A 23,790-nucleotide genomic window follows, 5' to 3' on the forward strand; every position below is an offset into this window, starting at 1 on the left:
GTATGACTTACTCTGCCACGTTCAACTTGTGTAGTCAACATTACAACCATAGAGGAGCCTTGTTCCCAAGTCATCTGCCAAAAATCTGTACAAGTGTGTGGTAATGGCCCTTGACAAGCAATATACTGATTTATAATGCTAGAAGAAGGAATTTCCATCTAAAAAAGCAAAGGACACAAAACTCAAGTGTTTTACATTATTACTTTTTGCTACGATCAAGTATATGAAAATCATCCACGAAATAACAACTGAATACAACTAATCTCAATAAACAGCAGTCAGTAAAATAAGCCTTTACCAATAATATCTTTAAAAAAAAGAAGAGAGGGAAACAAACCGTGAGAGACTTTTCTTTTTTTTTTTAAAGATTTTATTTATTTGACAGAGACAGACACAGCCAGAGAGGGGACACAAGCAGGGGGTAGTGGGAGAGGGAGAAGCAGGCTTCCCGGGGAGCAGGGAGCCCAATGCGGGCCTCAATCCCAGGACCCCGGGGATCATGACCTGAGCCGAAGTCAGACGCTTAATGACTGAGCCACCCAGGTGCCCCAATAAGAGACTCTTTTTGTTTTCCCCAATAAGAGACTCTTAATGATAGAGAACTGAGGGTCAATGGAGGGAGGTGGGTGTGGGAGGGGCTAAATGAGTGATGGGTATTAAGGAGGGCACTTATTATAATGAGCACTGGGTGTTGCAGGTAAGTGATGAATCACTAAATTCTACTCCTGAAACCAGTATTATACTATATGTTAACTAGAATTTAAATAAAAATTTGAAAAAGAAGAAAAATCCCAAATCTTTATTAATAATTTCTTTATCTGCAGAAGAAATTTCTTAGTAGTTATACATATTTATCTTTTAATTATTGGAAACAGAAATTTAAATATTTTCCAAAGTACTCTTACAGGTTTAAGAGAAACTTTACAGAAAACCCTGTTTTAGAGGCAGAGACTTGGTACAGAGATAAAAATACTTGTCTCTAAACAGCTTATTGGTAAAATTTGCAAGGAGCAAAAATTCTGCCATTTGTTTTAGTTCAGACTTAACGAATAATGTATAATATATAATACATATATACATATGAAAAGATAGTAGAAAATATTTTAAATTCATTATTTTCAGGACGAGTAAGATCATGAGTATTTGGGAAAGATGAATCATCATCCTACTACATTTTGAGACTTAATGAAAAAAGAAGAAAAGTGACACATGCACCATAGCACTGGAAGAATACCAAAGGGTGAACAGAGAAAAACGTCTCTCTTCCTATCCCAGCTTCCAGTTCACACCCAGGAAAGAATCCTTTTTTCTAATTTCGAATATATCCTTTCAGAGATACTCTATATACAACACACAAATGTAGATGCAAAATTCTGTTTTCTGTAAAACATAAAAGGTAGCTTATAATGTTGTTCTGCACCTTGTTTCTCTTTTTCCACTTTATCTTTGAGATGTCAGATTTTATTTTTTTAATGGCTCTGCATATACCGTAATTTATTTAACGAACACTTAAGTTGCTGGTAATCTATTTGCTACCATAAACAAAGCTGCACTGAATACTTTTGTAAACTCAACATTTTTGTTAGTTACCTTTCTGAAGAGGTTGTACCTATTTATACTTCCATCAACAATGTATGAGGAATGCTTGTTCCGCGATAGTCTCCTTAATATACTGATAATCCCTCAACCACAATTCTGAAATTCCCAGTGCTGTGAAGTGTAAGTCTGTCCTTTTTTGGGTACACCTGACCTCATCTGGACTCATCTGACAGCAATATCTGGCTAATCTAAGACTACTTATAGTCTTTATAAGTCCCACTCAATGGAAGTATCAATAGTTTGCTACTGAGTATCAATACACTGATTACAGGGTAATGTCTCATAGTCTGCTAGGGATGTTACTTACTACAGTCTATGGGGCAGGCACTGAATAATTTTAAAAAAAAAAGCCAAAAAATTCTGAATCCTAAAGTATATTTGACTCCAAGATTTCAGATAAAGGATATAGACTTATAAATGATATTATCACTCTCTTTGATATTTCAAGTCTAATAGATGAAGAATAGTAATTCCTTCCAGTTTTGATTTGCACTTTTCTTTTTGTGAATTTAGACAAGAGTCTAAACTTTAGAAAAGTCTTTCCCTTTCTGAGATTTTAAGCCATTCTCATAGATTTCCTCCAAGTACTCTCATGATTCCATTTTTTAACATTTATATTTTGATATATCTAAAATATGTTACATCAAGAGTGAGTAGGTGAAGTCTTTATAGATAAATGATATGAAACATGGATCTGTTTCAAAACAATCTAGACAATTGTTGAGCTGAGTGATGTATATATGAAGGTTCATTTTACTTTTCTTCTACTTTTGTATGTTTGAAATTTTCTACATTACAGAGTTAAGAAGTTAGTAATCCTTTTAATCCCAATAGAAGGGAAGGAAAATGTCCTTACAATGATATATTCTAGATTATATCTAGATATATTACTCAACTCATTCACTAGATAATCTATTTTTATCTTCAATGATTTAAAAGGCCATCTCTACCATAAACAAAAGTCTAGCCATTATTTCAGCTTATTCTATTCCACTGCTCTATGAATATGCTAATATGCCAGTACCAAACTATTTTTTTAACATTAATTTTATACTATTTTTCAATATCTGAAAGTGTTAATATTTTCTCAAGGTTAAAAGGAACCTCAAAGTTTATGGTGGTCCCTCTTATTCCCAATGATAAAGGCATAATAAAAATAAACTTACATTTATATAATTTGCATTGATATAGTCTTCATTACCCTTTAAAATGACCCGTGTAGCATCATCTGAAAAAAATTTAAAAGAAAGAATATTTTGATAAAGTTAGACTAAAAAGATTAAACTTAACAAACAGAGATGGTAGATACTTACAAGGCGAAATATCTCTGTATCTATTTTTGGAAATATTTTGAGGTAATTTGGCACAAGACATTGTCATTCCAGGTTTTTTCCGATATAGTTGCTAAAAAAAAAAAAAAAAAAGGAGGGGGGTATAAGAAGAGTCCAGCAAGCCATTAAGAGATTCTGTTTTGTTTTTCAGGATTATTTTTTTTTTTTTTAATTTTTTTAAAGATTTTATTTATTTGACAGAGACAGACTCAGCGGGAGAGGGAACACAAGCAGGGGGAGTGGGGGGAGGGAGAAGCAGGCTTCCCACACAGCAGGGAGCCCAATGCGGGGCTCCGTGCAAGGACTCTGGGATCATGACCTGAGCCTACCAAGGCAGACACTTAACACTTAACGACTGAGCCACCCAGGCGCCCCTGCAGGATTATTTCTATGCTAACAACAAACAGGTTTTTTCTTAGGGTACCTCATCCATACAGTGATGTACCTTAGGCTAGTAGGATATTGAAACAAATTCGCGAAGCTGAATTCTGCACAATTTCTGACATGAATTATATATTGTATTTTTTTAAATGATAAAACAATTGAAAATAATTTTGCTTACAGAAAAGTAACTGAAGTTATGAACAGCAAATCTGCAGAGAACATTTAGCTCTCATTTAATTTGAGAGGTTTAAACAGTATATGAACCAAGAACAAATTTTTTTTTCTTTTTAAAGATTTTATTTATTTATTAGAGAGAGAGAGAGCACAAGCAGGGGGAGCGGCAGGCAGAGGAAGGGGGAGCGGCAGGCAGAGGAAGAGGGAGAAGCAGGCTCCCCAACGAGCAGAGCCGGACTTGGGGCTCAATCTCAGACCCTGGGATCATGACCTGAGCCGAAGGTGGATGCTTAACCAACTGAGCCACCCATGCGCCTGAACGGAAAAACTGACATGCCCTAAATGATTTACAGTCACAAATGTTTTATAGTCACTTATCAAGAGCACATACTTTAGAGCAACAAATATTAATGATGACCAACTAGACAGACAAAAATTAGAGAAGGATAAAATATGACAAGGAACAAAAGTTATTTTCCTTTAACTCAGGATTTTTAGCTCTACCATAGCCTATCTTCATCTGCCACCTTTCATAAAAATAGCTATTGAATTACAGAAAAAAATTTAGTTTGATGACATATGCATAAAATCTCCTTATTCCTCTCTTTTAAAAAGATATCTATTTATGTAACTACAGCTAGTATTTTGGGAGCAATGTTTAAAACTATGTATTTTAGAACATTTTTTTTATGTCAAATATTTCACAGAATACCATTTCAGTTTATAAATTATAAACGATAAATTAGGCAGTTAAGAGACCATGAAATTAATTAGAAAATATGGCCCAACATCCTTTCCATGCAGTATTACTTACATCAAATTGTGTCAGGACTGTTCCAGTGATAAGCCCCTCGGCTAGCTGGATCATTGACTCCCGCAGCGAATGGTCATCCTGATGGACGCTATCTAGTGGGGCTTTCTCTGGTATGTACTGGAAGTCTGGCTCATTTTCTAGCTTTTCTTCCACTACATCATATACAGCTAAAAAAAACAAAAAAGCCACACGGAAATCTTAATCAATTGGCAAAAAGAATTTACCAGATGTGTTCTTTAATTGTGTCAGGAAAAAGAATTCATCAGATCTGAGTCGGGTGTCACTGTGTAAGGGACAAAGTGGCTGTGAAGTTGAACTTTGCTGTACCTTTAGGGAAAAGAAGCGTTCTTGGCCATATTGCTGAAAATGTCTGTAACTTGAAGAGACAATTAGAAAAAGAGGAGCTGCCAAGCAGCAGCTCAGACCTGCCCTTAAACTGTCGGACCTAGAACAAAAGTAGAAACAGGGACCTATATACCATACATCCAGATATGAAAAAACACAAATAACTTGAGTAGAGTGCTAAACAAAACCTGTTCTATCCTCTTTCCTCGACACATCTACAAAACCTGGGAGGCCAGAACCCATGGTCACAGTAGTATGAAGAGACCCAGACCCCACACTCTGGCCTTACTTCTTTTCCCACCCTAAACTCCATTCTTTAACATGGGACCCTATGAACATACGTGCGAACATACCAGCCCATATGTAAGTTTGTTCTCCACTCCTCTGCAAACTGCTGCCTCTTAGCTACCCTGTTGGCCTAGGGGTACGTATACCACGTGATCCACCCATGGGAGACTGGATCTAGGGAAAAGAGCCACACAGGCCCAGGAAGTGGGATCAGAGCTACTTGGACAGAGAAATGAGGGTTGAAATGAGGTGGTCTAGAGAAGAAGGAGTGGTCACAGGTGATAGCGTGGCATGTCCTCTTGGTCCCACAAAATCCTGATCCCCACAGATAAGGGAAAAAGCTGAGAGAGAGCCAGAGTAGAGCCAAGCTAGGGGCCTCTTTTGCCCATGCTTAAGAGGTCTGGTTCCTGTTCAGATGTGTGCACTTCTGAGAAGAATAAACTTCTGAAAAGAAGAATGAAAAGAAAAAAAAATGTATGAATGCATTTTGTCTAAGAAGGAGATTTAAAGGAAAAAACCCAGAAAAACAAGCTGTTTGTTTTTTTGATACTTTTTGTAAATACAGTTTTAAAGTTTGATTAAGTGTTGCTTTAAATAAAAAGGGACACAACAGACTCATACTAAAAATAAATACAGGTCCCAGTCCAGATATTTTCTTTTTTAGAGAAAGCACGCAACATGCAAGTGGGGGAGGGACAGAGAGAGCACGTGTGAGAGAATCTTAAGAAGGTTCTACCCCCAGCATGGAACTCCACACAGGGCTCGATCTCACAGCCCTGAGATCATGACCTGAGCTGAAATCAAGAGTTAGACGCTTAACCGACTGAGCCACCCAGGCACATCCCCACAGTCCCGATTTTGACAACAAAACAACAGAAAGATCTTTTGCAAAGGAATAAGCCCTAGGTGGTTTCCCCTCCTAATTTAAAGTATAAATAAAGTGATTTGGAATTGCAAAAAGACAGGCCTTTTCCATTATATGGAGTTTTGCTCATATTCTGGCTCTGTACAAGTCATGAATTTATGAGCAGATAACTGAATGTCTTGGTGCTAAAGTGCCTTCAACTATAAAATGGGGATAATTCATCTATCTCATTGGATGCCTGTAAAGATTAAACGAGAATATACAAAACAGCCCAGGTGAAGAACTTACTATTAAGTTCCTTAGGATCTGTTATCAAGAGAAAACAGAACAAGCAAAATTGAGAGAATATTATTCTTAGTATAAAATTTAAGTTGCATTATGTGACAGAAAATGCTTAATAATGAATCACCTAAATATCAGGTCCAAATGAATGAGTTCCTTGAAAAGTCAAAATAGAACATTCTGTTGAAGTCCTTTGAATTTTCTCAGAAAGCCAATTCTAGACCACGAATGCAGAAAAACACGAAGTAGAGAAGATAAAATGAAAATGCCTGTTTGTACTTAAGAGACAAAATGAGAGTTCTGTATTTTTCTTTTTTAAAGGAACTCTCTTGGAAAACTTTGCAGGGCTGGGTGTGGGAGGTGGGCAATGGGTCGATTCTAATTACATTTTACTTCCTTATGGTATATATTCAACAACTGGTAGCGAGGCATTAACCATTAATTACTCTTGTGGCTAAAACTATGATTAATGGCAAACTGTTCAGAACAAAACTAGAAGATGTGTCTAATGCTGGGATATAGGCATATGAGAACTTTTCTCAGAGAAGATTGATAAAGTGTTAACGGAAACTTGAAGCAATGCCATATGAACACGGAAGGACTGGTATTGTTAAACTGGAGAAAGGGGGAAGGTTTCAGGTAAAATCAGCTATTGTCAAAAAACTGAAGGAAGGGGGATTTAACTTATTCTGCATAGCACAAAGGGACAGAATTAGGAACAAAGAGATTGAAAGAAGATGAATTTTTAGTTCAATTAAATGTTCAAGCTACCCAAAGGGAAAATGAGCTGCTTCAGGAGCCATTGAGTGCTGCAGATTGCCAGGATGATCTTGAGGCTGTTATAGAGGAAACTCAAGCAATCAGCAAAGGAGCTAGAGTGTATGGTATTAAGGCTTCTCCAAACCTGGAACTCTGGCCCTGAATTACCAATCAGCTGTCCAGATAAGGAGATGACATGATTAGGCTATTGGCATTGTCTACTGCCAACAAGGACAGGATTTTTAAAAATGCTTTAACTATAGCTTGTTACAGAGTTTTCTAAAAATGGCTCAAAACATACTCATCTATTTAAAAAGTATTTAGTGCATACCTACCACTCCCAGAGCAACGAGGGAAGTGGGCGGCCATTTTAGCTATGGTAGTCAGAAGAGAAGGACTTTCTGGGGATGACATTTGAGCAGAGACCTGAATGAAGTGAGGGTATAAGTCATATCAAAATCAAGGAGATTTAGGGAGAAGGAACAAAAACAAAAAAAGCCAGCACAGAACAGAGTGAGCAAGGCTGTGTGGTAGGCAAGGGGCCAAGAACTGAATTTTAATCCAAGTGTGAATGGAAGCCACTCTGCTTTGAGCAGGAAACTGCACGACATGATTTATGTTTTAAAAAGCCCACTCTGGTTGCTGTGTCTAGTAACAAATGCTAACGGATTATAAAAATATCCAGTGCTGCATAGAGTACTTACCATTAGGTCGAACCAGGAGTACAAGTTCCCCAGAATGTCTCTCACAGCTAGCTTTAATAAACAGGACAACTTGATCATGGGTATGTTCTGCAATGTCCCGACCATTGATCAGTACAACTTGGTCCCCTTCATTCAATCGAGGGACACAGAGGTCAGCCTGTAATGTAACATAAATAAGGTTTCAGATGTGCACATGGCTTTCTGAAAGTAAAGCACAGGAATTTATTTTTATAGATTCTACAGCAAGAGAATGAAAAGTACATAAAGAAAAGCATCCATCCATTTATTCACCTGTTTGTAAAAAGCAGAAATCTAGCTTTCCCATGAAGCTACTTTTCCCCTTTTTCTTTCAACAACTTTTCCCCTGGTGCCCTATTATGTGCCTAGATATAGAGAAAAGTCTAATGACCTCAAGGTGCGTAGATAGTGGCAGCCCTCACTCTGCCACTGTCCAGATATGTACAAATTTCAGTTACCACAGTTCAGTTAAATAACACCAGTCTCCCAACAAGGTTCAAATTACAGTCCCCACAATACATTAATTGTGAATAACTGCATAAAGTACGAGTTTGCTACTAGCTCGTGAGTCCACAAATCACTACATAAATAACAGACACACATCACGATCAGTGAGCAATCACATCACTTCTGTCAAAGTCTGCGGGTGATCTGTTGTCGTGCATCTGTTACTCAGGTCACACAGAGACAGCAAAGCAGGTACCTGTGTCACCTCCTTGTCTCCCAGTGATAAACCCATGTAAATCTAAAGAGGCAACTGGCCAGAAAAGTTAAAAATGCAACAAAGAAACAAAAGAGTGATAGTGATGGAAGGAAAACTCAAGTCGAACATAAACCACTGACAGTGGAAATACTGACACTACTACTATTAGAGAGCCCCCAGACATACAGTGAGAGGAATTCAGTGAAGGTGGACTTATTAACATAAATGGTGAAAGTGGCTCTGATGAGAGGGATGAAGGTATCCTAGAGGAAGTGACGATGGCAAAAAAGTTCTCACTGAAGGTCACATTTCACAACATTGAAAATGCACCGATAAAATGCTAGAAGTGAATTCAAGTTTAGAAATGATTAGGACAATTTGCCAATGCAAGAAAAATGCTCCCTCTGTATTTTAAGTTATACAACAAAAAGGGCAAAAAGCCACTGTTCAAAGTACTTGTGATAAGTTTCCACAAGGACACAGAACACTTTATTTCTCAGTGTTTCTAGTGGTTTGAATTATAGGATACTAAACCAGTATTAGTTTTACTATTTTTCACCTCCCTATGCATTTTTAAGAGAAACTAAGAGAGATTTCAATTATTGGATAAAAAATGTAAAAGTCATAGAAACCACCATATCTTTCCCCACTGATTATCAAGATGGCTTTGCAGTTTCAGCTTGCACAGTCATTTTTACTGTCCTGCACTACTGTGCAGAGTGAGGACTGCTTGTATTTTATTGAGAAAACAAAGGCTTAATTAAGCTGAAGGAGGTAAGCGGAAATACGGATTGCATGCTCCAGGAACACAGCAGTAAGAACACACAAGAGTCAAGTTTGAAGGATGATTAGGTTGGATAGAGAAGGAAATGACTGGGTCGGACCATACAACAAAGGCAGCTTGAAGAAATGAAAGCACAACTACTCAAATTCATAACGAACACAAAGTCAATAAAATCCAACAAGATATTGTCACTAGTGGAAAGAGCACTGGGCTAGGAGCCAAGTTCTTCCTTTGCTGCTTATGAAGTGTATGATTTTAAACACCTGAAACTTTGAAAATGGAGCAGATATCTGCACAAATTATTTCACAGAGTTGCAAAGACAAAAATGAGATGATTCAATGCACAGCATTAAAATCTGGAAAATTCATGTTTAGAGGTTATGACCATTCTCTCTAGTTGTTTCTTTCTCTGCTTCTTGTAGTGGAGCAGATGACATTCATATACTCCCTCGGTGCACCAGTAGTATGATACTTTTGTGTACCAATTTAGTCCCAAGTTTTTGAAGTGCCTTTGCAGTACCCAAAGAGTAGTGAACTGGGAGATATCAATGGTACTGGGAGGTATGTAATGGCTAGAACAAAGAGTTACCCTCTCACCTTACTTTGTGGATAGTACAGTTGGCAGAAAAGAGGAGGCAATCCATATGATAGGGAGAGAACAGCTATGCATTTCTCTTACTGTACCTTGTATACATCCACTGATACTTCCAGTTCAGACACTGAAGCTCATGGGGCACTATATTAACCAATACGCTAAAACATGCAGATAATTTTTTTTTTAAACTTTACCACTGATGGGAACGCTCATACTTAACCTGCCTTTCATCAGGTATGCTCACAGATTTCTATTTGCATTCTGACCTGGAAAGTCTAGATAAGCTGTTTATTTAAACGGATTTTGTTGCAGCAACAGCTTCCTGTTCACAGATAATCATATAGAAAGAAAAAAATGAATTCAACTGGAAATTGAAGAATTGGGAATTATTTTATCCATTTCAAAAGGTGTCCAATATAAAAGATAACATTAAAATATACAAAATCCTGTTCTTTTCCCCCAATCACCTAAAATGAGGTTTCCAACTGGAACACTGTGATGGTCTCTAAATTAATGAGATAATGTAAAAATGATAAATTTCTATTGTTCTAATTTGTTCTAAATTCAGCCAATATTTAAAAAAAAAAATTTATTTATTTGAGAGAGAGAGAGAAAGCATGCAAGTGGGGAGAGGAGCAGAGGGAGAGAATCTCAAGCAGACTCCCTGCTGTCACGGAGCCTGATACGGGGCTCCATCCCATGACCCAGGAGATCATGACCTGAGCTGAAACCAAGCGCCAGATGCTTAACCAACTGAGCCACCCAGGAGCCCCCAACCAATATACTTTTCTTTTTAAATAATTTTTATTTTTTCCTTCTAGAAGCCTCATTCTTCCTCCCTTAACTGTTATTCTGCTTCACTGTTCTTTCTTTTTTTTTTTTCATCCCCCTTTCTTGTCTTTCATTCTCTGCCTTTTGGAAACTTGTGTCTTCTCTTATCTTTTAAATATGGGTCTATTTTCTAGCCTCTCCCTTTTTTTAGGTAGGCTCTCCACCCAATGTGGGGCTTGAACTCATGACTCCGAGATCAAGAGTCACATGCTCTACCAATTGAGCCAGTGAGGCACCCATTAGCCAATATTTATGGGAAATAGTTCTACATGACAGAAAGGAAAAATTACCAATAATTTGTATAGCCTAAAAAGGAAATTTAGAGTCACAGCATTCTGTTTGGAAATGAACCTGTCTATACAAAGTTCCCTGAACATCTCTGACTTAACTGAAAATGATACACAGTCACTGCTCAGAAAAATTAGTATTTCTTTTGTGTCATTCACTGACTATTGCAACTGGCACATACATAAAAAAAGATTCATTATTTTTTCTAATTACAAGAGCAGTACATTCTCATTGTCATGATTCAGACAATTAAAAAGAAGAATATAGAAGAAAGTGATAAACACCAATAATTCTACTACCCAGATGAAATGCTACTAACATTTGAGCATGTTTCCGGACTTTTTAATGCCCTAACTCACATTTTAAAAAACTGGATCAGGGTGTCTGAGTGGCTCAGTTGATCAAACGCCCAACTCTTGATTTTGGCTCAGATCATGATCTCAGGGTTGTGAGATTAGCCCCGTGTCAGGCTCTGCATTGGGTGTTGAGCCTGCTTAAGATTCGCTCCCTCTGCCCTTCCCCATCTCTCTCTCTCCCCCTTCTAAAAAAAATTAAAGATTTTATTTATTTATTTGACGGAGAGAGACACAGCGAGAGGGAACACAAGCAGGGGGAGTGGGAGAAGGAGAAGCAGGCCTCCCGCCGAGGAGGGAGCCCGATACGGGGCTCGATCCCAGGACCCTGGGACCATGACCTGAGCCGAAGGCAGACGCTTAACGACTGAGCCACCCAGGTGCCCCCAAAATTAAAAAAATTTAAAAACAGGATCAAACATACATGTAGAGCAATAATATGCATTTTCTTTTTATTATTTATTTTAAATGTAAATTCAATTAATACATAATGTATTAGTTTCAGGGGTAGAAGTCAGTGATTCATCAGTCTTATATAATACCCAATGTTCATTACATCACATGCCCTCCTTAATGTCCATCAACCAGTTACCTCATCCCGCCACCCCCCTTCCCTCCAGCAACCCTCAGTTTGTTTCATATGATTAGGAGTCTCTTATGGTTTGTCTCCCTCTCTGATTTCCTCTTGTTGCATTTTCTGTAACACCACCTTATTTCCATACTTATATGGAGCTACATCATCCATCATTTCAACAGCTGCAAAGCAGCATATAATTTATTTCACCAACTCTAATGATGTACATTTTTTGTCACCCCCATCTTTATTATAAACAATATTACAATGAAGATCCTTGTGTATCCTGTGTTCCCTAGTCCAACTGCTTCATTAGAGGCAACTGCTAAAAGTGGAATCAATGGATAAAAAGACATGTATTTGATTTTAAAAAATTGTACTTTAAATTTGTTTTTTTAGTAAAGTTATATATCACACAGGTCAAAGAACTGACTAGGTCTATAAGATTACTAAGACAAGAAACAATTTCTTGTGTTCCTCTCTACCATTCCCCCACCCCAGGCAACTTCAACATTTTACCTACATCTTTTGTATCTACTTCAGTATCTCTAAATAACATCCTCATTTTGTTTTTCTTTAGATTTCTATTTTATTTTATTCTTATTTTATTTTTTTTAAGATTTTACTTATTCATTTGAGAGAGAGAGAGAGAGACAGAGAGAGCATAAGCAGGGGGAGAGGGAGAAGACGACTCCCTGCTCAGCTGGGAGCCCAGCCTCGGGGTTCAATCCCAGGACCTGGAGATCATGACCCAAGCCGAAGGCAGATGCTTAACTATCTCAGCCACCCAGGTACCCTTTTAGCTTTCTATTTCAGACATTATCTACAGGTGAGAATTTAGCAATCTTTCATCTTCTCATCTGCAGTCTGTCCCAAACACATATTTCCCATACTTATGTACTAATAAGTAATTTGACTATTTCCCCGATCTTTGTCCTCATCCTTCACATGCAGAATAGGTTCAGGATGCATTTTATCCATCATATCCCTGTCCTGTCCCCCCTCGCCCAAAAATGATTTGTTGAAAAGCAGACATCTGATACAAGCTAGATCTATGAAGGACTTACTTCCCAGGAGTCTGTAAATTGGATTGAGGTTTAATCCCTCTGGGTGGCTGAGCTGGTAATATATGAATATGAAAGTTACCACTAGCCCATCATATCAACTGAAAAGAACAGTGGTAGCTATACAATTTTTCTTTAGTAGATATGCAGGGGTCACAATCATATTTGAAAGTAGAGTGTGTGGTGGTGATGGTATAGGACTAACTTGAAGCTGTTACTAAGTACACTCTTTTTATTTAGATTGCATTTTATTTAGAGGAGTTAGAAAGATGAGGCTGAGTCCCTACACAAATTGGCTTACAGTGAGAGAGAAAAATGTAACATAAAAAGAAACAGAGATGAAAACTAGAGAGTCCTGATATTCATTTTTAAAGTTTTTTTTCTAGAGATCTAATTGCATTCCTATCCTTGGATTTTGTGAGAAACCTCTATAGCTATATGATTATGTGTATGATTTTGTATTTATGCTTAAGTCAGAGGTATTTCAGAGTACCCTGTTATTTGCAACCAACAAAGTCCTTAACAACTAGAACCAAAACTATGTATCATGATATCCCTGATTAGTCTTGACTATGATCTTCAAACTAACTTCAAGGTTGCTGCAAAGCACCAAAAAAAGCATAACTGGCCTTTTTCTCTCAGGCTGCTGGTTTATACCTGTCCTAGGACAGAGAGACAGGTAAATGATAAAAGGTGCTGATTGAAAAGTCCTTGAAGACCATTTAGGTAAAGTAGGCAACAACACAGATGGGAATTTGAAAGCAGTATTTGCTACATATAAGTGCAATAAAGATAACACATCCACAATTAAGAATTACCCTTATGATGAGCAGAAAGTTCATGAGTGCTGAAGGTGAATGAAGGGTACAGGAGGGTTCATTATAATGGGTACATAGAGTGTTTTCTCTACTTTTGTTTAAAATGTTTAATATATTATAATACTTTTATTTAATATGTTCCAACAAAAAGTTTAAAAACTGTCCCAATAGGGAAAACACTGGTATCATTTCTATTTAAAGTAAATTTTTTATTTATTTTTTTTTAATTTTTTATTTTTAAAGATTTTATTTATTTATTTGAGAGAGAGAGAATGAGAGAGAGAGCACATGAGAGGGGGGAGGGTCAGAGGGAGGAGCAGACTCCCTGCAGAGCAGGGAGCCCGATGCGGGACTCGATCCCGGGACTCCAGGATCATGACCTGAGCCGAAGGCAGTCGCTTAACCAACTGAGCCACCCAGGCGCCCTAAAGTAAATTTTTTAAACACAAAGTAGGCAAACAGACTCTAGGTAAACAATTCTAAATGAAAAGATAAAGCAAACAAAAAAGAAAAACAAATACTATACTGTCTACATTCTGCTGTTTAAAGGAGTTATTCTGATAGAATCTTTTAACACTTTAGAGACACTGAAAGTTATATACAGCTTCTTTACAAAAACAAGGATTAAAAAAAACCCTTATAGGGCGCCTGGGTGGCTCAGTTGGTTAAGCGACTGCCTTCGGCTCAGGTCATGATCCTGGAGTCCCTGGATCGAGTCCCGCATCGGGCTCCCTGCTCGGCAGGGAGCCTGCTTCTCCCTCTGACCCTCCCCCCCCTCATGTGCTCTCTCTCTCATTCTCTCTGCCTCAAATAAATAAATAAAATCTTTAAAAAAAAAAAAAAAAAAAAAAAAAACCCTTATAGACTGGAAATAAAAACTAACTTCCCAGCAATTTAAGAGATTTAGCCAATATTTGATACTTACAAATTAAAAGAAATGATTAATTCATTCCTTTATTTAAACTAATAAAAATAAAGTGAGTACATTTTCTTGAAAACAGGATTTACTTGCAAGATTTAGATAACTCACAGGTGTTCCTGGTGCTACTCGGGACACAATCACAGGCATCTTCTGATCATATCCTCCCTGAACAAGAGAGCAAGTCAGATATCAGTCAAGTATTACCAAAATAGATACATCTTCATTTAAAAACTGAGTCAAATGTAAATTCTAGATTACCTTTACATTGAATCCAAACCTTCCATTTTCATCAGGTTTCATTCTGATTAGAACAAGATTATCTTGTGGAATACCACCATTAGGCTTAAAAAGACAAAAATAAATAACGTGTAATTTTTCCCATTTATAATTTCTCCTTCAAAGATATACATGATGTATGCTTTTTGTATGTTGATATTATCTACAGTGCATACAAAATCATAATTTAAATTCAAATGTTAATTCAGGAAAGTAAATTTTGACTAATAACTTGCAGTTACACCAACTAGATATAGCCTTCTTGCCCCTGCATGCTAGGCTAAGTGCAAGGAGGAACAGGCATTATGAATTAAGTTATTCATTGCAGTACCCCTGGAACCCAGCTCAAAGCTCTGCACACAATAAGTGTTCCTAAGTGTTATATGAATTCACATTCCTCCCTCTTTTTTTTTTTTTTTGAAGATTTTATTTATTTGAGAGAGAGAGACACAGCGAGAGAGAGAACACAAGCAGGGGGAGTGGGAGAGGGAGAAGCAGGATCCCCACTGAGCAGGGAGCCCGACGTGGGGGTAGATCCCAGGATCCTCGGGATCATGACCTGAGCCGAAGGCAGACGCTTAACGAATGAGTCACCCAGGCGCCCCACTCCCTCTGCTTTTTAAAAACAGCTTTACTGGGATATAATTCACATGCTATACACTTCATCCAAAGTGTATAATTCAATAATTTTTACTATAGTCATAGAGTTGTAGAAACATCACTATAATTTAATTTAAAAATATTTTCATCATGTCCCAAAGAGACCCTGTACCCATTACCAGTCATTTCCCATCTCCTCACCCCCATTCCTTAAGTCCTATTCAACCACTAACCTACTTTGTCTCTATACATTTGACTACTGTAGACATCTCACATGGTCATTTGTTACTGGCTTCTTTCACTGAACATGTTTTATGCATGCTCTTTCAGGGGAAGTATCTGGCTAATTCTTGCTTATCCTTCAAGACACAGGTCAGAGATGTTCACTTTGGGAAGTCTTCCCGTAACCCTACAGCTGCATTAGTTATTTGTATATTCTTCCCTATAATCACTTCTAATTATATTACCTTCAAACTGTCTTCCTCCTTGCTCTAGATCCAGGCCCTCTTCCAAACTCAAGGATTTTGCTATAGCAATTCTCTACGCTTCTACATTATCAATTTTCTCCACCCTTCTGAGAAAAACTCTTATTTCTCCCCTTAAAAAAAGAACTTTCTCTGGACTCCGCTTCCTCATCTATCTACTTCCCCATCTGTCTCCTTCTTCTTGCTGCTAAACTTTTTTAGAGTTGGCCACATTTGCTGTCTCTACTTACCCTGATCCCATCCTCCCAGAGTCATTTTTATCCCCAATGCTCTATCAAAACTGTTCTAATTAAGGTCACCAAAGAGTTTCACATTGCTAAATCCAGTGCTCAACTGTCAACCCTCATCCTACTTGACTTACCAGTAACACTTGACAAAGCTGGTTATTCTCTCTGTGACTTTCTTCCCATCAGCCAGTTAATGCCAGTGGACTAGTTTTCTTCCTACCTCGCTGTCTGCATCTTCTCAGTCTCCTTTGCTGGTTTCTTCATCTCCCTAATGTTTACATTTTGGAGGGCCAAAGGCTCACTTTCTAGAAACCCTTATTTAGTTACCTGCACACACCACACTTCCTTGGTGTTGTCTTCCTGTCTTGTGGTTTTACATATTGTCTACATGCCACCAAACCTCAATGTTACAACTCTAGCTTGGACCTCTCCCTTCAACTCCAGGATCATATCTGTAAATGGATTTCCAGTAGCCATCTCAAACTTGGCATGTCCCAAACTGTGCTCCTGATATTCCACCTATACTTGCTCTACCTGTAGCCTTTCACATCTCAGAAAATAGCAACTTCATCCTCCTAGTTGTCCAGGCCAAAAACTGCTGTTATCTTTGATTCCTCTCTTTCCCCAATACTACACACCCAATCCCTCAGCATATTGTGTTAGCTCTGTTCTCAAACTCCAGAATACAGCCATGTCATTCTCCTTCCACTGCTACCATCCGGATCCAAATCACCAGCACAGCCCTGGAATACTGTACTACCTCACAACCAGTTTCTTTACTTCTACCCTGCTTTCAGTCTATTTTCAATACAATAGCCAGAACGATACTGTTACAACTTAAGTGACATCATGCTGCTTTTCTCCTCAGATATGTCCTACTCCTTCTGATTTCTCTCTCACTCAGGGTTAAAAAACAAAATCTTTAAATGTTGTTAGGATTTGACCCTCTCCTCCTCTTCATTAGCTTATTTTGCTCTGGCCACACTGACTCCCTTGCTGTTCCCTGAACGTTATCAGTCATACTCCTTCCTTTGTACGTCTATTCCCTCAGCTCACCTGCTGTTCCACTAGTTATCTCTATGACTCATCAGTGAGTTCATCCCCAGCTTACACTATTTAAAGTTGTGGCACTCTACTCTTGAAATTCTCTGGCCTCTTCCTGCTTTATTTTTCTCCTTAATCTAATACGCTATATATTTAAATTATTTACCTTGTTTACTGTTTGTCTCACCCTTATCCCCAGAATGTAAGTTCCTTGAAGGTAGAGTTTTTTGCGTTTTTTTCCCCCCTTTTTATTCCACTATATCCCCAGCGCCTATAATAATGCATGGCACATAGCAGGTACTCAGTAATTAATTTTTGCATGAATGGATAAACAAATTAGATTGTAGATTAACAGCAGGGACCATGTCTTATTTGTCTTTATATTCCCACTACCCTCCAAAGTACGCCGTAACAGAAAGACCTCAATGACTATGAACCAATGAATGATACATGAGAATCACAACACAGGTAACATCACAGTTGTTGTTAATTTTTGGTAAGGATTCTGATCTTTTTTTGACGTGTTTGTGGTGGTGGAATAGTAAGTGTGGGAGAAGAGAGTGGCTGCCTCTTGCTTTTCATACAAGAGGGCTATGAGAGCAATGCTCACAAGAAACTTTTAGTATTGCCAATACCTGCTGTGGACCCTCCACTCCCTGCACCTTACCCTGATGTCCCTTCAAGTTCCTGAAATATGCCCATATTTGTCTGTCTTGATACTTCTTCATGAACACAGTGTATCCCTAAAATTTACTGACAATCTCACTTTTGGTTTATTTACATCTACTTGAGAAAGCAATGAAAACTCATAAATCAGAGATTTCTAAAAATTTACCATTTTGTTGTGATAAAAGCATGTTCTCTAAAGGAAAAATACCAACATAATTCATAAATATATTTTATAAAACAGAGACTGATCATATACTCCAGGGACCTGTACTCAATTTCAAAAGATTGATGAAAATGATAGTCTCGCATCCAGAGAATTACAAAGTTAGTGGTATTCAATGCATTATTAGCATTTTTCTAAAAATGTGTATTTTGCAAGACTAAAATCAACATAAATTTGTCAAGAATGAACTTTTAGAGCAATGATAAAAGGAAATTCCACAATTGGGTTATATCATGGCAAAATTCATGAGGAACATATGATGAAAAAGAGAAAGTACAATAATACAATTTACAGACAAAACATATCACAGTATAAAAAAACTTCACTTCCGATTAAAACATTTCAAAGAAATGTGAGAATATCTGAAAGCTACTTACAGTAGATTTTTCAGGGGAAGATGGAACATCAAATGTTTCGTTAATATGGTTTTCCAGATCTTGTTGAGAATGTGAATAATGAATTTGGTTCCAACTGTTTTTCTTTGATTGTTTGGGTGGTAAAGCTGGAGGCTGCCCATCTCCAGGGGTCTCCTGTGATCTGGACAGGAAAAAGGAAAAAAAAAAAAAAAAAAGTATTTTGGAAGCTGTCTTCTAAAACTGTTATTTTAAAAGCTAGGGTCAGGGCACCTGGGTGGCTCATTTGGTTAAGCGTCTGCCTTTGGCTTGGGTTGTGGTCCCGGGGTCCTGGGATCAAGCCCCGCATCTGCATCTGGCTCTGGCTCCTTGCTCAGCGGGGAGCCTGCTTCTCCCTCTGCCCCTCCCCCTGCCGCTTTTCCTGCTTGTGCTCTCTCTGTGTGTGTCAAGTAAATAAATAAAATCTTTAAAAAAAAAAAAGCTGGGGTCAAAAACAAAACAAAATAAAATAAAAGCTGCGGTCAAGCAACTCAGATATTTACAATGTCTAGTAGGAGACAAGCTTTAAATACTATATTTACAAGTGCTACTGTTTAATGAAATCTTTCTTAACTTTGAAGTTTAAGTAGTACATCGAATTCCCTACTTTATCAAATCTGTAAACAATTCTACATAATAATCAAATATACTTTAAGGGTATCACGATGAAGATATCCATTAATCTACTATAACAGTATACACACCTTTCTAAAACACTTTTTTAAAATACAGTTATCAATGGAGTCACATGGGTAGCCAGGGAAAAAGGCAGGCAAAGAGAAATCAGAATTGACAGTTGAACCATTCCACGGATAAAACACCTGGTACAATCTAGAGAACTTGTGATTGGCCCAATTTACTAAGAAATAAAACACAAGGGATGCCTGGGTGGCTCAGTCGGTTAAGCATCTGCCTTCAGCTCAGGTCATGATCCTGGGGTCCTGGGATCGAGTCCCGCACTGGGCTACTTGCTCAGGGAGGAGCCTGCTTCTCCCTCTACCTGCCACTTCCCCCTGCTTGTGTTCTCTCTCTTTCTGACAAATAAGTAATAAAATCTTAAAAAAAAAAAAAAGGAAATAAAACACAATTCACAAAAGTAATGAACTCAATACTGCAACAAAGATTAGAATCTGAGTAAGAGTGCTGAGCTCACTGAGGAGATAAAAATGGATAAGACATTGTTGGAGTATGTAATTTAAAGAAACAAAATCCAATTAACATTAGGGAGCATAAGCCTCAATTTGTGACAGCAAGAATTGATAAAAAGAGCTAGGTAGGAGAAGCTTCAAAGTAAAAACACTAGCTTTTTTAAGAACCAGCACAGTATATGTAATAACATTACTTGTGAGTTTTTCACAAAGGCCAGAAGGGGGAACCAGTGGTTCAACTTGCATCCTAGGAAGCATGCATCCATGGAGGTTGTGGAAGTGAGGAAAGTAAGGCAAGGGGAAGTAGTTCTTGGTAACAGCAGTGACCATTTCTGAGGTTATTATTTATCTCTGCGATGCCAGGAGGTCTTTGGAAAAATAAAGAATTACTGTCCCAATGCCTAAGGTCTCAGAAGGGAGTTGACAGCTGCTGTGTCAAGTTGCATGGCTGCTGGCTGTACTATTCAGGCAGAGATTTCATTGAGTGACAACAGATACCTAAGATACAAGCCGTAAGGTCTTGAGGAACTGCAACTGCATTAGATTGTATTATTGTTCAAAAATCAGTCTCCACCCTCTCCGGCTGACGTTAGGCTTGGCCATATGACTTTCTCTGTCCAATGAAATGTGAGTAGAAGTGGTCAGTTTTGAAAGGCCACTTTAAGAAACAGCTCATGATTCATTATGCTTCTCTTTTTCCTTGGCCATCAGAATAGCCATGCCCCAAACAAGAGTCTGGGTCCTGGAATGGACATGACATGGAGTAGAGCCACAGATGATCCATGATGTACATATAATGTAAGAAAGAAATAACCTTTGTTGTTATACGTCTCTATAAATTGGGGTAATTTGCTACCACAGCATCGTTTATCACAAGAAAATGGATTCAGAAATTAGAGTCAGAGTGGCTCTTCGATACATATGCTCTCTCTAGGTAGAGAAGGTGTGAAGCTTACTTAAGAGGCTCACTGCTAAATACCTGGTAGATACAGGGAATGAAGCCAAAAATTTTATTAGTGCCAAGGAAGTCAGCCAGGATTAATAATAAATGGTTTAACTGTATGGTCCTCCAGGGAAGTTTCTCTTAAGAGAAAATACAGTCATTCCGAATTTTCATAAAACTTAATCATTAAATAAGTAGGAAAACCATAATGCCCACACAGTCTAACTTTCTACATAGAAGTCTTGAGGGAACAAAATACTCTAAATTCTGAGAAGTCTGTAAGGACTGCACCAAAGAACATACCTCTTTTTTTCAGCAAAGCCTTCTTTGAGGTCTACCTTCATGGTCAGGGATTCCAGGTACCAAACACAATAGTTTTTTGTTGTTTTTTTTTAAAGATTTTATTTATTTATTTGAGAGACAGAATGAGAGAGAGAGCACATGAGGGGGGGAGGGTCAGAGGGAGAAGCAGACTCCCTGCTGAGCAGGGAGCCCGATTTGGGACTCGATCCTGGGACTCCAGGATCATGACCTGAGCTGAAGGCAGTCGCCTAACCAACTGAGCCACCCAGGCGCCCCAAACACAATAGTTTTTATTCTACTAGTTTCAACTGCCAAGAGCCCAAGCCTTTAAGATCCAATACATTCAAGTGTTGCTAATCCAGAAAAATGTTCCCACAGATGAGAATAGAGACATGGACCTCAAACATGGCCTGCCGGAAGGGATTAGGACACAAAGATGGACATTCCCTGGCACAGCCTCATAGATGTGACATTTTTAAAAAGCAGTTATCAAAAGCCTCCAAGACTTTACAAAAACCAGAAGTCACTGGACTCCACATCTACCAATCAATAGGTCTCAATCCCTTGCTTAGGGTTAAGTATAACCATGTAGGCCAGGTGAATAGAAAGTTTTTTTCTAGTTTTGCATATAGCTATCACACCCAGGAAACAGCCTCAAAACTACAGATCTATAGGGCATAGTATAAGGTTGAGATCAGAAGGGAATGGAATTAGAGCAACTTACTTTATTCTTGGTCCAGTCAACAGCCTAATATATAACAGTTCTAAAATATACAACAGAGACAAACTCAAGCCTGATCTGTAAAGCAACATCTTAAGTGAGCCAAATCTGTTATGGGTATAACAGTGGCAATGCTCAGTTACAAGAGAGGGATAGTACTGACATTATGGGACATTCCGCTAAAACTGTTCAAGCTACATTACTGGCACTAAAGATTAGGCATATATAGTAAAAAAAAAAGCTCCAGAAGTGATTTTTATTATGCATTGCTAATTAGAAATCATTGTCCTGAAACACTGGTTGCAAATTCATGGCTTGTGGGCCAATTTTGGCCAACATACATTTGGCCCATTATTTTTTCTTTATAAAATGGAGTTAATTGGCTACATTTAAAAAATTACATATGTATCTGGATTTCCAGAATGGAAAATCTGGAAGCTCTGGAAAAAATAAAACTGCATTACCGTTGGTCAAAGCCAAGAATGAGCTGCTGCCTTTAGACTGGGCCATGGGCATCCCAGTCCACATAAATCCCACCCAGGGTTACTTGTGAGATTCCAGTAGGTATTTGAGTATAACCTCCCCTTTAAACATTCAAAGTCTGCAGGAAAACACAGAAAGGAAGAGAGCCAAGCACACAGGCTTGGGATGGGATTTAAGCCAAGTTCTAAAGAAAAGGTGAGGAGAATGCAGCATGCACTGAGAGGATTAGTCAAGACAGAACACAGGAAAGAACACTGTAATTTCAGATTTCAGGAAAAGGGCTATCTGCCTTCTCTCATTGTTTTATGTAACTTTCTTGTTAGAATAACTTCTCAGAGAGTGATGGTCAGGCTCTCCAGATGTCAGATTGTTGTAGAGGGATAGGTTGGTCTGGGAGCTTTTATAAACTATGTACTCTCCCAGTAATTCCAGTAACTGTCCTTTCTATGTCTCCACATCCAATAACCACACTCCATCTATATCTATATATTTATTTGTGTCTCCATCTAATACAGTCTATCAAAGTAATCAAGGATGTCAGCACAGACTGAAATTCTCATTTTGAACAAAGGTTATCAATTACATTTTAAGACATATTCCAAGTGTATTAACTCAATTTATGGTAACAAATAACTTCCTACTTCATATCTAATGTAGAGATTATGAGTATAGTTAATTTATTACTTACTCAATTATCTAGGAAGATGACTTTCATAAGCAATCCATGCATTATAATTAGAAATTATAATACATTTAAAATAATTTCATAAAACAGACCAGTTCTAAAAAAAGATACTATTTCTAGGCAAAAATAAAACAAAACAACCTCCCCCACACCTGCTAATTATAAAAGAATAAACAGATATCATATACTTTGGAAGAACAACCAGGCAGCACAGTGGAACACAGCCACATTAGAAATAATTCCCCTGAGAGAAGGGACCTATGACTTAAAGAGAAAGCCAGCATCTATCAGATAGTTCAGACAGGACTAGGGAGATAGGAACCAAGGAAAAAAGTGGGCATCAGAGCTCTGGCTGACATCTTACAAGTAAAGGTAATCCTTTGGCTTTAAAGATGGGAACTAGAAAAGATCTGCTACAAGGAGGATATAGAAAGAAGTATAAACCTAAAGGGATTATTTTGTTACTTATAAAAAAGAAAAACAGGCAAAGTAAACCCTGAAAATTGTGAATTAAAAAAACAATGCTGAAGATTCAACTGTATATACATACCACTCATAGAAGAATAAAGTTTATTATAATTTAAGACTAGAAAACAAACAAAACCCATATTTTCTTGTTACATGGTAATACAAACTTGCCAAGACTGATGGCTCATTTTAAGATTCTAATGTTCTAAGATGCATACCAGGAGCTCATGTCTCATTCAACTACAGTCACTAATGCTATCCAAGTTCTCACTGGGCAGTAACCCTACTATACTTTACTTATACTAGGTAAAATGTAGATAAAATTCTGATTCAAAATTCAGACTTCTTGACATGTTGGCTAATTTATAGTGACATTCACAGTATTTCAAAGTAAACACCACTGCAGACTGATTATTAGTTAATGCTCAAGAAAATTTAAAAAGTGCATATAAACTCTCAGGGATAAGATAAATATGGTAATAGAATTGAAAATGTCGTATTACTGTATCAGTAGGAATCTATTTCAGAATCAAGGTCCCAGACCTGAAATGCCTGGTTTCAACCAAACTCCAAGTCCCCGACCTTAGCTCCCAAAGTGAGTACTGGAGACATCTGCCAGAGGTGGAGA

General features: G+C 37.8%; 1 protein-coding gene across 5 annotated transcripts in view; it reads right to left on the minus strand.

Annotated features, from left to right (window-relative positions):
• The window catches only part of PTPN4 (protein tyrosine phosphatase non-receptor type 4), a 229,593-nt gene that overhangs the window by 21,360 nt on the left and 184,443 nt on the right, over window positions 1-23,790 (minus strand). For all 5 annotated transcript variants that reach the window (XM_078070673.1, XM_078070674.1, XM_078070670.1 and 2 more), the window contains 8 exons: window positions 18,397-18,556; window positions 14,754-14,837; window positions 14,604-14,660; window positions 7,546-7,702; window positions 4,303-4,469; window positions 2,913-3,003; window positions 2,766-2,827; window positions 12-158 (listed from right to left, as the gene is read on the minus strand). In XM_078070673.1, the coding sequence (XP_077926799.1) occupies window positions 12-158; window positions 2,766-2,827; window positions 2,913-3,003; window positions 4,303-4,469; window positions 7,546-7,702; window positions 14,604-14,660; window positions 14,754-14,837; window positions 18,397-18,556 (925 nt within the window). The remainder of the gene's footprint in view (window positions 1-11; window positions 159-2,765; window positions 2,828-2,912; window positions 3,004-4,302; window positions 4,470-7,545; window positions 7,703-14,603; window positions 14,661-14,753; window positions 14,838-18,396; window positions 18,557-23,790) is intronic.

Source organism: Halichoerus grypus, chromosome 4 (genome assembly GCF_964656455.1).
Source record: "Halichoerus grypus chromosome 4, mHalGry1.hap1.1, whole genome shotgun sequence".
Lineage (NCBI taxonomy): Eukaryota > Metazoa > Chordata > Mammalia > Carnivora > Phocidae > Halichoerus > Halichoerus grypus.